We start from the raw sequence: 12,528 nt of genomic DNA on the forward strand, positions 1-12,528 counted from the left end.
TGTATAAACCTTACTTTCCTAACCCTCTCGACCTCACCTCCGATCGTTCCCCTTGGCTGAACACCCACGTCTAAAATATGCAGCGATAAATGATTTAATTAAGCTGAAATTGCCCCTCTGCTCGCTGGGGGCGTGAATATCTCCACTAATTTCTTGCTGCTCACCTGCCACCTGGGGTTACACATTTTGGGTACGCACGCTTTATTTCAATAAGCCAAGAGAGGGACAAATTGGCAACTACATGCCTGATGCTCCATCTGATGAAATGCCTGACGAAAGAACCCACTGGCAATATCTTGAAGAGCTCCCAAGCTGGCGGCACTAATCGCTCCCGAAACGCACTGCAGACGTCTCAATGCCAGCAGCCAAGCAATCGCGACGGCAATCGTGGTTTGAAATTGTCTGCCTGCAATTTGTCGCCACCGCTTGTAATGCCACCCACTCCAGGTGACGACATGCCGGCGTGTTATGGTTGTTGGACCCTTATAAAATCCCCCGATCTGCAGGCGGCGCATTCAGTTGAAATGTTCGCGAACAATGGGAAGTTACTCCCGGCCTTTGGCCTTTGCCTCGGTCTTCTTATATCTTATGCCGCCGGGCAGGCCCAAAATGTCTCGAAGGAATCCGCATCCTGGAAGCCCATGCAGCCCCAGAAACGCCAGGCTATAGTGAAATTGGACCCTCTTGGTTCTGCAGCAGCTAAGAGCTACGATCCTCCGCCGGAATTTTATCGGGGACCGGGTTCATCGTCCTCCAAGTTAGACAACACAGCTGCCAGCTTTATATCGAAGCCCATTGGATCGCTGCCACCAGCTGGAGGCAGTCATGGTTCCCAGATCAGCAGCCTAAATGAGAATCTCAGTGAGGCCTATGACAAGTGGCGGTTGGGTGGAAATATACATGACCGGATTAGCGTGGGTTAGTTTAGGGATCAACCAAATCAAAAATATATTTGACATAAATTTTTAATATGAAATTTTTGAATTTCGTTTTTCCTGGCAGGTCACTATTCTAGCAGTGGAAGTGCTGGCAAAAGCTATGCCTATGAAAGCCATCCTTATCCCTACGACTATGGAACCTCCAATGGGCATGGCTACGACACAGGACCTGCCCCTGGACACGGCTACTCCTCTAGTGGAGAGGCAGGAGTGCCGTACCATCTTTACAGGCCCCGACCGGAGCATGCTCATTACCCAGGGCCTCCTGTCGACTATTCATACAGCTCTTATCCCATCGATTCCCATGAGATTGTTTCCCACAAGGGATCGCCGGAGCTTTCGCCTAAAGCTCTGCTGGCAAAGAGTTTCCTCATTCCGCTGGCCAGTGCTACTGTATTGGGCATCGCCGCTGCCCTGGTCAGCAATCCTCTTTTGCTGCAACTGGCTCCCGTTCCCGGAATCGGAGTAGGAGTTGGAGTCGGACCTACAGTAGTCGGAAAGCGGCGGAGGAGAAGACAAACTGTGAAACGGGTTTTGAGGTTAGGGGAATCCTAGTTATATACCGTTCGGGACTATATCGATATTTTTTCCTTCCTAATCTTAATAAATCAGGAAATATTATATATTTTATTAAAGCTTTCAATGATTTTATTTTGAACAAATATTAAGAATTATTTGAAATGAGTCGCTGTATAAAAATGCGAAGATATACGCTTTATCAATCGACCTACGATTGTTGGTTTTTGTTAAAAATAAAGTGATAAAAGAAGAATTAAATGCAATCAACGTTTATTCATATTCATTTTTTTAATCACATTCCTGAGATGCACATATGCAAATCGCATCCGTCGAATTATCAGCTTTATTATGGGACTGTTTGGAAGTCAGCGAAAAATATGGGAATCAGAGTCTTAAAAGCCTTTGCCCCAACAAGTTGCTCGCTATGGCCAAGTCGCATATTTATTTGCTGATCGTGTTCCTTTCCTACCTTCTGTATGAATCCTTTGCAGAGAGTCAGGAAAGTCTGGATCGGAAGTTCAACGAAACGCAGGAAAAATTGAACCTGATTGAGGATCAGCAGAAGGTCTTGTTGGATAACTTGTCCAAACTTGAGAAGTCGCTGGAGCAGAAGGAAACCTCCTGGAAGAATCTAATTCCCAGCGACTTTGAGACAAAAATTGATAGGATTGAAAAACTACTTGAAGCTCTACAGCAAAAATCTGAAAATAAAAGCGTATCTCCTCTCTTTCAGCGAATAGGCTGCAAACTAATTTACATCGAACATAGGGGTTATCAGACTTGGACTAGCGCGGAAGAACACTGCCGCCAGATGGGCGGTCACCTGGCCACCATCCAGAACGATTATGACTTCAATGCAATCAACAGTCAACTAGAGGAAAGTATTAGCTACTGGTTGGGAGTCAGCGACATCGCCAAGGAGGGCGAGTTTGTATCCATAGCCTCTGGCAAAAGATCCCCCTTTTTCAAATGGAAGGCGGGTCAACCAAACAACTTAGAAAACAATGAAAATTGTGTGGATATATATAAAGGACATATGTATGACAGCAACTGTGATGAAGAACAATCATTTATTTGCGAAGCTCATGGTTATGGAAAGTAATTCAAATTAAAAACACATTATCACGTTAAAACTTATGATATACTTGTACTGTAATTAATTAGCCCTTCAATAATAACACTTTGAATATTAGATTAGTCGTTGAAGTTTATTCTTCAGAGTCTCAAAACGAATTGAATTTTTATCTATGGGTTCGCGGCTGAGCTGCCTACAAAATATGCTCATATATAACAGTATGAGCGCGAGAGAGGTTGTATATGGAATACATATTGTATATGTAATATATTGTATATGTGTGCGTTATCAAACCATGGGAATTGAGCGACACTTGCACTTCTCATAGGTCAGGTCACGGGGCACTCGTGGGTGACCGTATTTCGGTTGGACACTTGAGTTAAACGACCGGGGCTTTAATGACTATTTAACAATTCTGTAACTAAATATTGGCAATTAATTAAGAAGAAAAAGATAAATGGTGAATGTACCGCTATCACAGTTTATTTTGTTGTGAACCCCACATTATCGTGTTTTATTTATTTAAAAAAAAGTATTTGTAGCAATTCCCATCCGGCGACTTATCAGCATGATTTCGGGGCTGTTAGAAAGTCAGCGGAAAACATAGGAATCAGAGTCTTAAAAGCGTTTGCCCGAACAAGTTGCTCGCTATGGCGAAGTCGCATATTTTTTTGCTCATCGTGTTCCTTTCATACCATCTGTATGAATCCTTCGCAGAGCGTCGAGAAAGTGGACAATCCGTATGCCTACTACACGATCCCCCAAATCAATGTGGGGAGTTTTGCCTTACGGCACTGAAGCCAATGCTCGATCACATAGCTTTCCACCAGAAGGAATGGAGCACTTGCGATCAACAGAAACTTAATGAAACGCAGGACAGAATTAACCGTATTGAGGATCAGCAGAAGGTGCTCTTGGATAACTTGTCCAAACTGGATAAGTCACTGGAGCAGAAGGAAAGTTCCTGGAAGAATCTAATTCCCAGCGATTTAGAGACGAAAATTGATCGGATTGAAAAACTACTTGAAGACCTACAGGAAAAATTTGACAAAAAAAGCGTATCTCCTCTCTTTCAGCGGATAGGCTCAAGACTTATTTACATTGAAAATAAAGTGCATCAGTCTTGGCATGGCGCAGAAGAAAGCTGCCGCCAGATGGGCGGTCATCTGGCCACCATCCAAAACGATTATGATTTCAATGCAATCAACAGCCAACTAGAAAAAAGTGTAAGCTACTGGCTGGGAGTGAGCGACATCGCTAAGGAGGGCGAGTTCGTGTCCGTGGCCTCCGGCAAAAGAGCCCCCTTTTTCAAATGGAAGGCGGGTCAACCGAACAACATAGAAGGCAAAGATAATTGTGTGGATATATATAATGGATATATGTTTGATAGCAACTGTGATGAAGAGGAAGTGTATATTTGTGAAGCCGATGTTTAATTAAAGCAAATAAAATTGAAATTTTCAGTTTATATATTTTGTATATAATGAGAAATAAATAATTTGTGGAAAATGGGTCACAAAACAAATGTTAGGTTCGACAGTTTAAAAAAAAAACACATTTGGCAATGAATGAGCTGCACCGAAAACTAAACTGTAATAACCATATATCCCATCAAGCCCAATTTTGAAACTACTGCGTAAGATTAAAGACAGACTTGATGTTTACCTGAATAACAATTTGGATAACTTAGTAAGCTTTAAATCTAGGTTAGGGGTCTTAGAACACTGTTTGTTTAATATTTGCTGATAATTTGTTTCGTTTATGTAGATATTTATATTTAAATCCAAGGAACAATTTAAATGACTTGATATATGCAGGCTTCAAAGGCACATAAGAATTAAATATACAAATCTATGGGAATGCGACCTAAGATTGCCGTTTTATTTAAAAATTAAAAAAAAAAATGTAAGCCAAGTATATAACGCAATCAAAGTTTATTTATATTAATTTGTGTACAATATTTCTGAAGAACCCCGCTTTATCGTGTTTTCTTTTTTAAATGAATATATCAACGTATATAATAAATCGCGTCGGGCGAGTTATCGCATTATTACGAGGCTATTTGAAAGCAAGCGGAAAATATGGGAATCAGAGTCTTAAACGGCTTTGCCTTAACGAGTCGCCCGCTATGGTCAGGTCCCATATTTTCTTGCTCATCGTGTTCCTTTCATACCATCTGTATGAATCCTTCGCAGAGCGTCGAGAAAGTGGGCAATCCGTATGCCTACTACACGATCCTCCAAATCAATGTGGGGAGTTTTGCCTTACGGCACTGAAGCCAATGCTCGATCACATAGCTTTCCATCAGAAGGAGTGGAGCACTTGCGATCAACAGAAACTCAACGAAACGCAGGAAAAAATTAACCGTATTGAGGAGCAGCAGAAGGTGCTCTTGGATAACTTGTCCAAACTGGATAAGTCTCTGGAGCAGAAGGAAACAAAAATTGATCGGATTGAAAAACTATTTGAAGCCTTACAGGAAAAATTTGACAAAAAAAGCGTATCTTCTCTCTTTCAGCGGATAGGCTCAAGACTTATTTACATCGAATATAAAGTTCATCAGTCTTGGCATGGCGCGGAAGAACGGTGCCGCCAGATAGGCGGTCATCTGGCCACCATCCAAAACGATTATGATTTCAATGCAATCAACAGTAAACTAGAGAGAGGTAATAGCTATTGGCTGGGAGTCAGCGACATCAGCATGACGGGCGAATTCCTTTCCGTCGTGTCCGGCAAAAGGGCCCCCTTTTTCAAATGGAGACAGGGTGAACCAAACAACGTAGAAGACAAAAATAATTGTGTGGATATATACAATGGAAATATGTTTGATACCAACTGTGACGTAGAACAAAAATATATTTGTGAAGCTGATGGTTAAGGAAAGAAAGGTTATAGTTTTTACATTAGTTGTACTGAGTAATGGAAAATAAATAATATGTGGGGAATTGCTTACAAAATTAAAGTTTAATTAACAAATTTGTGAGTATAAGCCTAGGCAATGAATGAGCTGTACCGAAAACCAAACTGAAGTGAACATGATCCCATCAGGTCTCATTTTTAAACTCGTGCGTAAGTAGTTATGTAGTTATGTAAGTCCTTGGAACACTTTATATAACTTGATATGTTCAGGCTTAGGTTTCACCATTAATTACCGATTTATTAAAAAATTAAAAAAAAGTCAAGAATATAACGCAATCAAAGTTCATTTATATTAATTTTTGTACCACATTTCTGAGGAACACCACTCAGCGAGGTCTCTTTTTAAATTGAAAATAACTACGTACATATATAGTAAGTCGTATAGTATAGTAAGTAATTGTATCGATAAATAAAATGGATATATGTGGAAACTGAGTTGAAAAAAAAATATATAAACGTGAAGCTGATATCTAAGTACGTTCTTTCGGTATTTTTTCCGGTTTTTATACCCGTTACTCGTAGAGTAAAAGGGTATATTAGATTCGTTGAAAAGTATGTAACAGATAGAACGAAGCGTTTCCGACCCTATAAAGTATATATATTCTTCTTGTGCGTCTGTCTGCCCGTCTGTCCGTATGAACGCTGAGATCTGAACTATAAGAGATACAAAGTTGATACAAGTTTATTACAGCATCCTGCCACGCCCACTCTAACGCCCACAAATCGCAAAAAACGAAAATCGCTGAAATTTTAGGAACAATTAGAGCTAGAAAGTTGAAATTTAGTATGTATAATCTTTAGATGCCAGCGCATCTTATAGTACCATTATCCGGCCACACCCACTCTAACGCCCACCAAGCTCAAAAGACGGTTTTCCAATTTTGTGCGAAAGCTTATATCTCGGTAACTATAAACTATAGAAAGTTCGGATTAAGCATGTACGTTTTCATGAAGCCCCCAATGCGAAGTGTTTTTTCCGATCAAGACACGCCCACCCTAAAAACTCGGAAAACCAAAAATGTAAAAATATCGGGACCTATAAGAGCTAGAAAGTTAGGTTTAGGAACACGCATTTTTAAAAAAAACCATTGCAATTTGTCACCAGTTTTCATCCGGCCACGCCCACTCTAACGCCCACAAATCGCGGAATACTGTGGCGTCTATAATATTATTTCGTTTGACCTTGTATAACTTATTTCTGTTAATATCTATCGAAGATTTTTTAAATCGGATCATTATTTCGCTATTTATGAAGAAATTTAAGTTATAAATCCCCACATGGACAGTGACGTCACCATCAGTTACTCAACATACTTTCTCTGACAATAGGTGGAGCCTTGTGATTTTCCACTAGCAAAATGAATATATTAAAATTGCATAATACAGTATCAGGTATCTTATAGTCGCGACACTCGACTATAGCGTACCTTCTTAAATAAATTGGTATAAATAAATAACCCATATTATTTATTTAATATCTGGGGCTGTACATATAAATATTAAGTTCGTTTTTAAAGATTTTTTAAACCGAAAAGTAAAGAAATATTTAAAAAAATTTTATGAAATTTGTATTTTGTCTTTAAGTTAAAATAAAGCTTTTATACTTTTTCCAGTATTCCACAATATATTGAACTTTTTATATAGAGTTAAGAAGTTTTTGCAGCGGTGCATGAAATAGCTTAAATATATTCAAAACGCCAACCCTCGTCAGATAATAAAACTATACACTTTTACATGATTTTTACACAATATTCTACACGGAATCCTAATGCGCCACCTATCAGATAATTTTAGAGCAGAGCAAAAATATCGAGTGCATCGATTGCAGCATTGCTGGAATCATCGATAATACTTAGTAATAGCGCCAGTTTCCCGGCTTTTTCGCCACATCCAGACATTTTTTCTTAAATACAGGAAAACAGAAAATGAATTTCAACAGGAGCAATTGGTAAATGTGATGAATTGACCCAAAATTCTGATAATTAACCACTATTCGTTCCACAGCTCGCCACTGAGCAGAAACCCGGTGGTGCAGCGCAGCCTGGACCTGCGATTACGGACCGCCCAGGCGCGTTACTATCTCAAGTGGTGCTCCATAAATGTTTTGCTTTTGTCGCTGCTCCTCTTCGACATGTGCCAGGCATGCAGCTCCGTCTACCGGACATACTGGTTCTTGGCTGAGTGCACCATAACCGGATTGATAGCTCTAAGTGCACTGGCCTGCTTCGGCAAATATTTGTGGTTATGGTTTGGCGGTGACCAGGTGATAGGGACCAATAGCCAAAAGTGCCTGCTGGACGGAAAGGAAGGTAAGATGTCACATGAATCTAAAACTTACTCGCGCGACTTACTAATAAATCTCTGAATATTCTCCAGAGAATTCGTTTAAGACGGTCTGCGCTCGTACCGTGAAAAACCACGCAGCTACGAACCCGACAGCGATTTGGAAGACGACATTCCCATTATCAACTGGCACTCCTCATTCGAGGACTCCTGTTGGGGCTCGCAGTCCATGCGTCGCAGTCCCAGTCCCACAAGGACTCCTCAGCAGACAAACCAAAACACCTCCTACAACTCGTCGATGGTGCAGAACAACTCGTTGAATGCCAGTAACCTGAGCAACGAGTCAAATTACATGTCGCCCTACGCAGAAGTACGCCGAGATGATTTCATCACCGATATCCGGAAGTTGCCCGGTCTGATAAAGCAGGCAGAACGCGAGCGTAGCTTAGTAGATACCTCTGAAACACCCAATGTCCAGAGCATGGGCTCCGCCAACTCTTTTTGGAACTACTGCAACAATGCGGCGTATATGCTGAAAACCACCATATACCAGTTGTCGCCGGCGCCGGCAGTTTCTACGGAAAATGCTCCAACATCGATTGAGGAGTTTGGTGGTTTTCAGTTTAGGGACAGCAATTCAGAGGTCATTAAACGTATCTCCACGGACAAACTGTCGCAATACGTGGCCAATCTAAGATTTGTAAGTTGCATTTGAAAATTTATTTACAACATACTAACAATGTTCCTTTTAGTGGATTTCCACTACAATACTGCAGCGTTTGGTTAAGGAGATCAACTATGTGGACGACGTGTTTCGGCAGCGGGGTCTGCTTGACCTAAAGATCGGAGCTGTGAGCCTAGAGAGGCTGCGCAAGACGGCCGATAACCAGCAGTTCGTACAGACATGTGCGCCTATGTTGCCTATGCTTCTGCCCTTTCTGGACACCTTTATCAATCAGGAGTACCTGGTGCAGCGGATAAAAGAGCTGTCACAGGGATCCTGCATAGCCGATTACCGCTGGAACTCGGGCAAAACTCATAATGGCCAGGAATGGGGCGAGCATTTGCCCACTGATGCAGCGGTAAGGGATTAAATTCAAAATCTTATGATCTTGTTATCAACATCTTTATTTATTTCTTAGATATTGTTCCATTTGTTCTGTGTGTGTACTTGGATAGCCAACTGATGCCGTTGCCGCAGGGCGGTGGGCGGCCCTTCCACTCCCGCTACGTCCTTATCCGCGACGAGAAACGCTCTACCAAGGATGTACTTAACGCAGTCCACAACAAGGCCCATTGCGCCATTTTGACCACCAGTAACCAGCTTAACCCTAAATTTAATTTCATAAGTGACAAGGAGCTGCATAATTGCGTGTACGACAGAAACAACCTTTTCTACGTGATCATCCAGTTCTTGATATACATGCGCCAACAACAGGAATCAGCGCTGGAGTGCGTCAATCTGGGCAAGAGCGGCATCAACATAATGTGCGTCATCGAAGACTGAGCTGGCCGCTAATCGGGATAACTGGCCATGACTACTTATAAGCCCACCTCTAAACTTTCGTTACTACTAAGCATCTTTCTCTACGTCGACTATCTTTCGGTGCCCGTTGATATTCCTCATCACTCGTTACTATTAAATTATGCATTTGTAATTATTAAGTTGACATACGACTGCACTATGTGGAATTTGACCCGTTTTTGTGGCCAAAATTAATATTTTTAAAATCAACAAGATTTTCCACTCTAGGTTTCTTGTATAATGATGGTTATGACTATTCTGACAATAGGTGGAGCCTTGTGATTTTCCACTAGCAAAATGAATATATTAAAATTGCATAATACAGTATCAGGTATCTTATAGTCGCGACACTCGACTATAGCGTACCTTCTTAAATAAATTGGTATAAATAAATAACCCATATTATTTATTTAATATCTGGGGCTGTACATATAAATATTAAGTTCGTTTTTAAAGATTTTTTAAACCGAAAAGTAAAGAAATATTTAAAAAAATTTTATGAAATTTGTATTTTGTCTTTAAGTTAAAATAAAGCTTTTATACTTTTTCCAGTATTCCACAATATATTGAACTTTTTATATAGAGTTAAGAAGTTTTTGCAGCGGTGCATGAAATAGCTTAAATATATTCAAAACGCCAACCCTCGTCAGATAATAAAACTATACACTTTTACATGATTTTTACACAATATTCTACACGGAATCCTAATGCGCCACCTATCAGATAATTTTAGAGCAGAGCAAAAATATCGAGTGCATCGATTGCAGCATTGCTGGAATCATCGATAATACTTAGTAATAGCGCCAGTTTCCCGGCTTTTTCGCCACATCCAGACATTTTTTCTTAAATACAGGAAAACAGAAAATGAATTTCAACAGGAGCAATTGGTAAATGTGATGAATTGACCCAAAATTCTGATAATTAACCACTATTCGTTCCACAGCTCGCCACTGAGCAGAAACCCGGTGGTGCAGCGCAGCCTGGACCTGCGATTACGGACCGCCCAGGCGCGTTACTATCTCAAGTGGTGCTCCATAAATGTTTTGCTTTTGTCGCTGCTCCTCTTCGACATGTGCCAGGCATGCAGCTCCGTCTACCGGACATACTGGTTCTTGGCTGAGTGCACCATAACCGGATTGATAGCTCTAAGTGCACTGGCCTGCTTCGGCAAATATTTGTGGTTATGGTTTGGCGGTGACCAGGTGATAGGGACCAATAGCCAAAAGTGCCTGCTGGACGGAAAGGAAGGTAAGATGTCACATGAATCTAAAACTTACTCGCGCGACTTACTAATAAATCTCTGAATATTCTCCAGAGAATTCGTTTAAGACGGTCTGCGCTCGTACCGTGAAAAAACCACGCAGCTACGAACCCGACAGCGATTTGGAAGACGACATTCCCATTATCAACTGGCACTCCTCATTCGAGGACTCCTGTTGGGGCTCGCAGTCCATGCGTCGCAGTCCCAGTCCCACAAGGACTCCTCAGCAGACAAACCAAAACACCTCCTACAACTCGTCGATGGTGCAGAACAACTCGTTGAATGCCAGTAACCTGAGCAACGAGTCAAATTACATGTCGCCCTACGCAGAAGTACGCCGAGATGATTTCATCACCGATATCCGGAAGTTGCCCGGTCTGATAAAGCAGGCAGAACGCGAGCGTAGCTTAGTAGATACCTCTGAAACACCCAATGTCCAGAGCATGGGCTCCGCCAACTCTTTTTGGAACTACTGCAACAATGCGGCGTATATGCTGAAAACCACCATATACCAGTTGTCGCCGGCGCCGGCAGTTTCTACGGAAAATGCTCCAACATCGATTGAGGAGTTTGGTGGTTTTCAGTTTAGGGACAGCAATTCAGAGGTCATTAAACGTATCTCCACGGACAAACTGTCGCAATACGTGGCCAATCTAAGATTTGTAAGTTGCATTTGAAAATTTATTTACAACATACTAACAATGTTCCTTTTAGTGGATTTCCACTACAATACTGCAGCGTTTGGTTAAGGAGATCAACTATGTGGACGACGTGTTTCGGCAGCGGGGTCTGCTTGACCTAAAGATCGGAGCTGTGAGCCTAGAGAGGCTGCGCAAGACGGCCGATAACCAGCAGTTCGTACAGACATGTGCGCCTATGTTGCCTATGCTTCTGCCCTTTCTGGACACCTTTATCAATCAGGAGTACCTGGTGCAGCGGATAAAAGAGCTGTCACAGGGATCCTGCATAGCCGATTACCGCTGGAACTCGGGCAAAACTCATAATGGCCAGGAATGGGGCGAGCATTTGCCCACTGATGCAGCGGTAAGGGATTAAATTCAAAATCTTATGATCTTGTTATCAACATCTTTATTTATTTCTTAGATATTGTTCCATTTGTTCTGTGTGTACTTGGATAGCCAACTGATGCCGTTGCCGCAGGGCGGTGGGCGGCCCTTCCACTCCCGCTACGTCCTTATCCGCGACGAGAAACGCTCTACCAAGGATGTACTTAACGCAGTCCACAACAAGGCCCATTGCGCCATTTTGACCACCAGTAACCAGCTTAACCCTAAATTTAATTTCATAAGTGACAAGGAGCTGCATAATTGCGTGTACGACAGAAACAACCTTTTCTACGTGATCATCCAGTTCTTGATATACATGCGCCAACAACAGGAATCAGCGCTGGAGTGCGTCAATCTGGGCAAGAGCGGCATCAACATAATGTGCGTCATCGAAGACTGAGCTGGCCGCTAATCGGGATAACTGGCCATGACTACTTATAAGCCCACCTCTAAACTTTCGTTACTACTAAGCATCTTTCTCTACGTCGACTATCTTTCGGTGCCCGTTGATATTCCTCATCACTCGTTACTATTAAATTATGCATTTGTAATTATTAAGTTGACATACGACTGCACTATGTGGAATTTGACCCGTTTTTGTGGCCAAAATTAATATTTTTAAAATCAACAAGATTTTCCACTCTAGGTTTCTTGTATAATGATGGTTATGACTAAAGGAAGGTATTTTTGAAAAGTGGGCGTGGCAACGCCCCCCTCCGCCCACAAAAATTTAATATTTAGCGCAATTTTCAAGTTAGAAACCCCAATTTTGGAACACAAGATGAATGTTCGATTTCAAATGTGTCCTGCAAATTTGGTCCAGATCGGATAATAAATGTAAAAGTTATTAAAAAATTAATTTTTTTGGTAGTACTATTCTAGGTATTCATTTTCAACTGCATCATTTTCATCAATTTCATTATTATTATATAAAAATAAGT

At 41.4% G+C, this 12,528-nt stretch overlaps 5 protein-coding genes across 5 annotated transcripts; all 5 read left to right on the forward strand.

Moving 5' to 3' along the window:
* Positions 1 to 206: 206 nt before the first annotated feature.
* On the forward strand, positions 207 to 1,533 carry LOC108108461. The gene is made up of 2 exons (XM_017216515.1): positions 207 to 918; positions 1,003 to 1,533. The coding sequence occupies exons 1-2, from the start codon at positions 249 to 251 to the stop codon at positions 1,491 to 1,493; spliced, it is 1,161 nt and encodes a 386-aa protein (XP_017072004.1). The 5' UTR covers positions 207 to 248; the 3' UTR covers positions 1,494 to 1,533.
* Positions 1,534 to 1,874: 341 nt separating this feature from the next.
* LOC108108426 lies at positions 1,875 to 4,000 on the forward strand. The gene is made up of 2 exons (XM_017216478.2): positions 1,875 to 2,555; positions 3,140 to 4,000. Exons 1-2 carry the CDS (start codon positions 1,882 to 1,884, stop codon positions 3,966 to 3,968), a joined length of 1,503 nt encoding a protein of 500 aa, XP_017071967.1. The 5' UTR covers positions 1,875 to 1,881; the 3' UTR covers positions 3,969 to 4,000.
* Positions 4,001 to 4,439: 439 nt separating this feature from the next.
* LOC108108656 (accessory gland protein Acp29AB-like) lies at positions 4,440 to 5,862 on the forward strand. Its single transcript, XM_017216760.2, has one exon. The coding sequence runs from the start codon at positions 4,532 to 4,534 to the stop codon at positions 5,408 to 5,410; it is 879 nt and encodes a 292-aa protein (XP_017072249.1). The 5' UTR covers positions 4,440 to 4,531; the 3' UTR covers positions 5,411 to 5,862.
* Positions 5,863 to 7,303: 1,441 nt separating this feature from the next.
* On the forward strand, positions 7,304 to 9,500 carry LOC108108658 (transmembrane protein 209-like). Its single transcript, XM_041818231.1, is given in 7 exon segments — positions 7,304 to 7,399; positions 7,456 to 7,760; positions 7,828 to 7,860; positions 7,863 to 8,434; positions 8,487 to 8,816; positions 8,877 to 8,894; positions 8,897 to 9,500. Coding segments are annotated over 7 exon segments (1,626 nt in total). The 5' UTR covers positions 7,304 to 7,376; the 3' UTR covers positions 9,242 to 9,500.
* A 550-nt stretch (positions 9,501 to 10,050) lies between these two features.
* On the forward strand, positions 10,051 to 12,246 carry LOC108114705 (transmembrane protein 209). The gene is made up of 5 exons (XM_017225803.2): positions 10,051 to 10,146; positions 10,203 to 10,507; positions 10,575 to 11,182; positions 11,235 to 11,564; positions 11,625 to 12,246. Exons 1-5 carry the CDS (start codon positions 10,124 to 10,126, stop codon positions 11,985 to 11,987), a joined length of 1,629 nt encoding a protein of 542 aa, XP_017081292.2. The 5' UTR covers positions 10,051 to 10,123; the 3' UTR covers positions 11,988 to 12,246.
* The last annotated feature ends 282 nt before the right edge of the window (positions 12,247 to 12,528 follow it).

The sequence above is a fragment of the Drosophila eugracilis genome, unplaced genomic scaffold, assembly GCF_018153835.1.
Source record: "Drosophila eugracilis isolate 14026-0451.02 unplaced genomic scaffold, ASM1815383v1 contig_2154, whole genome shotgun sequence".
Classification (NCBI taxonomy): Eukaryota; Metazoa; Arthropoda; class Insecta; order Diptera; family Drosophilidae; genus Drosophila; species Drosophila eugracilis.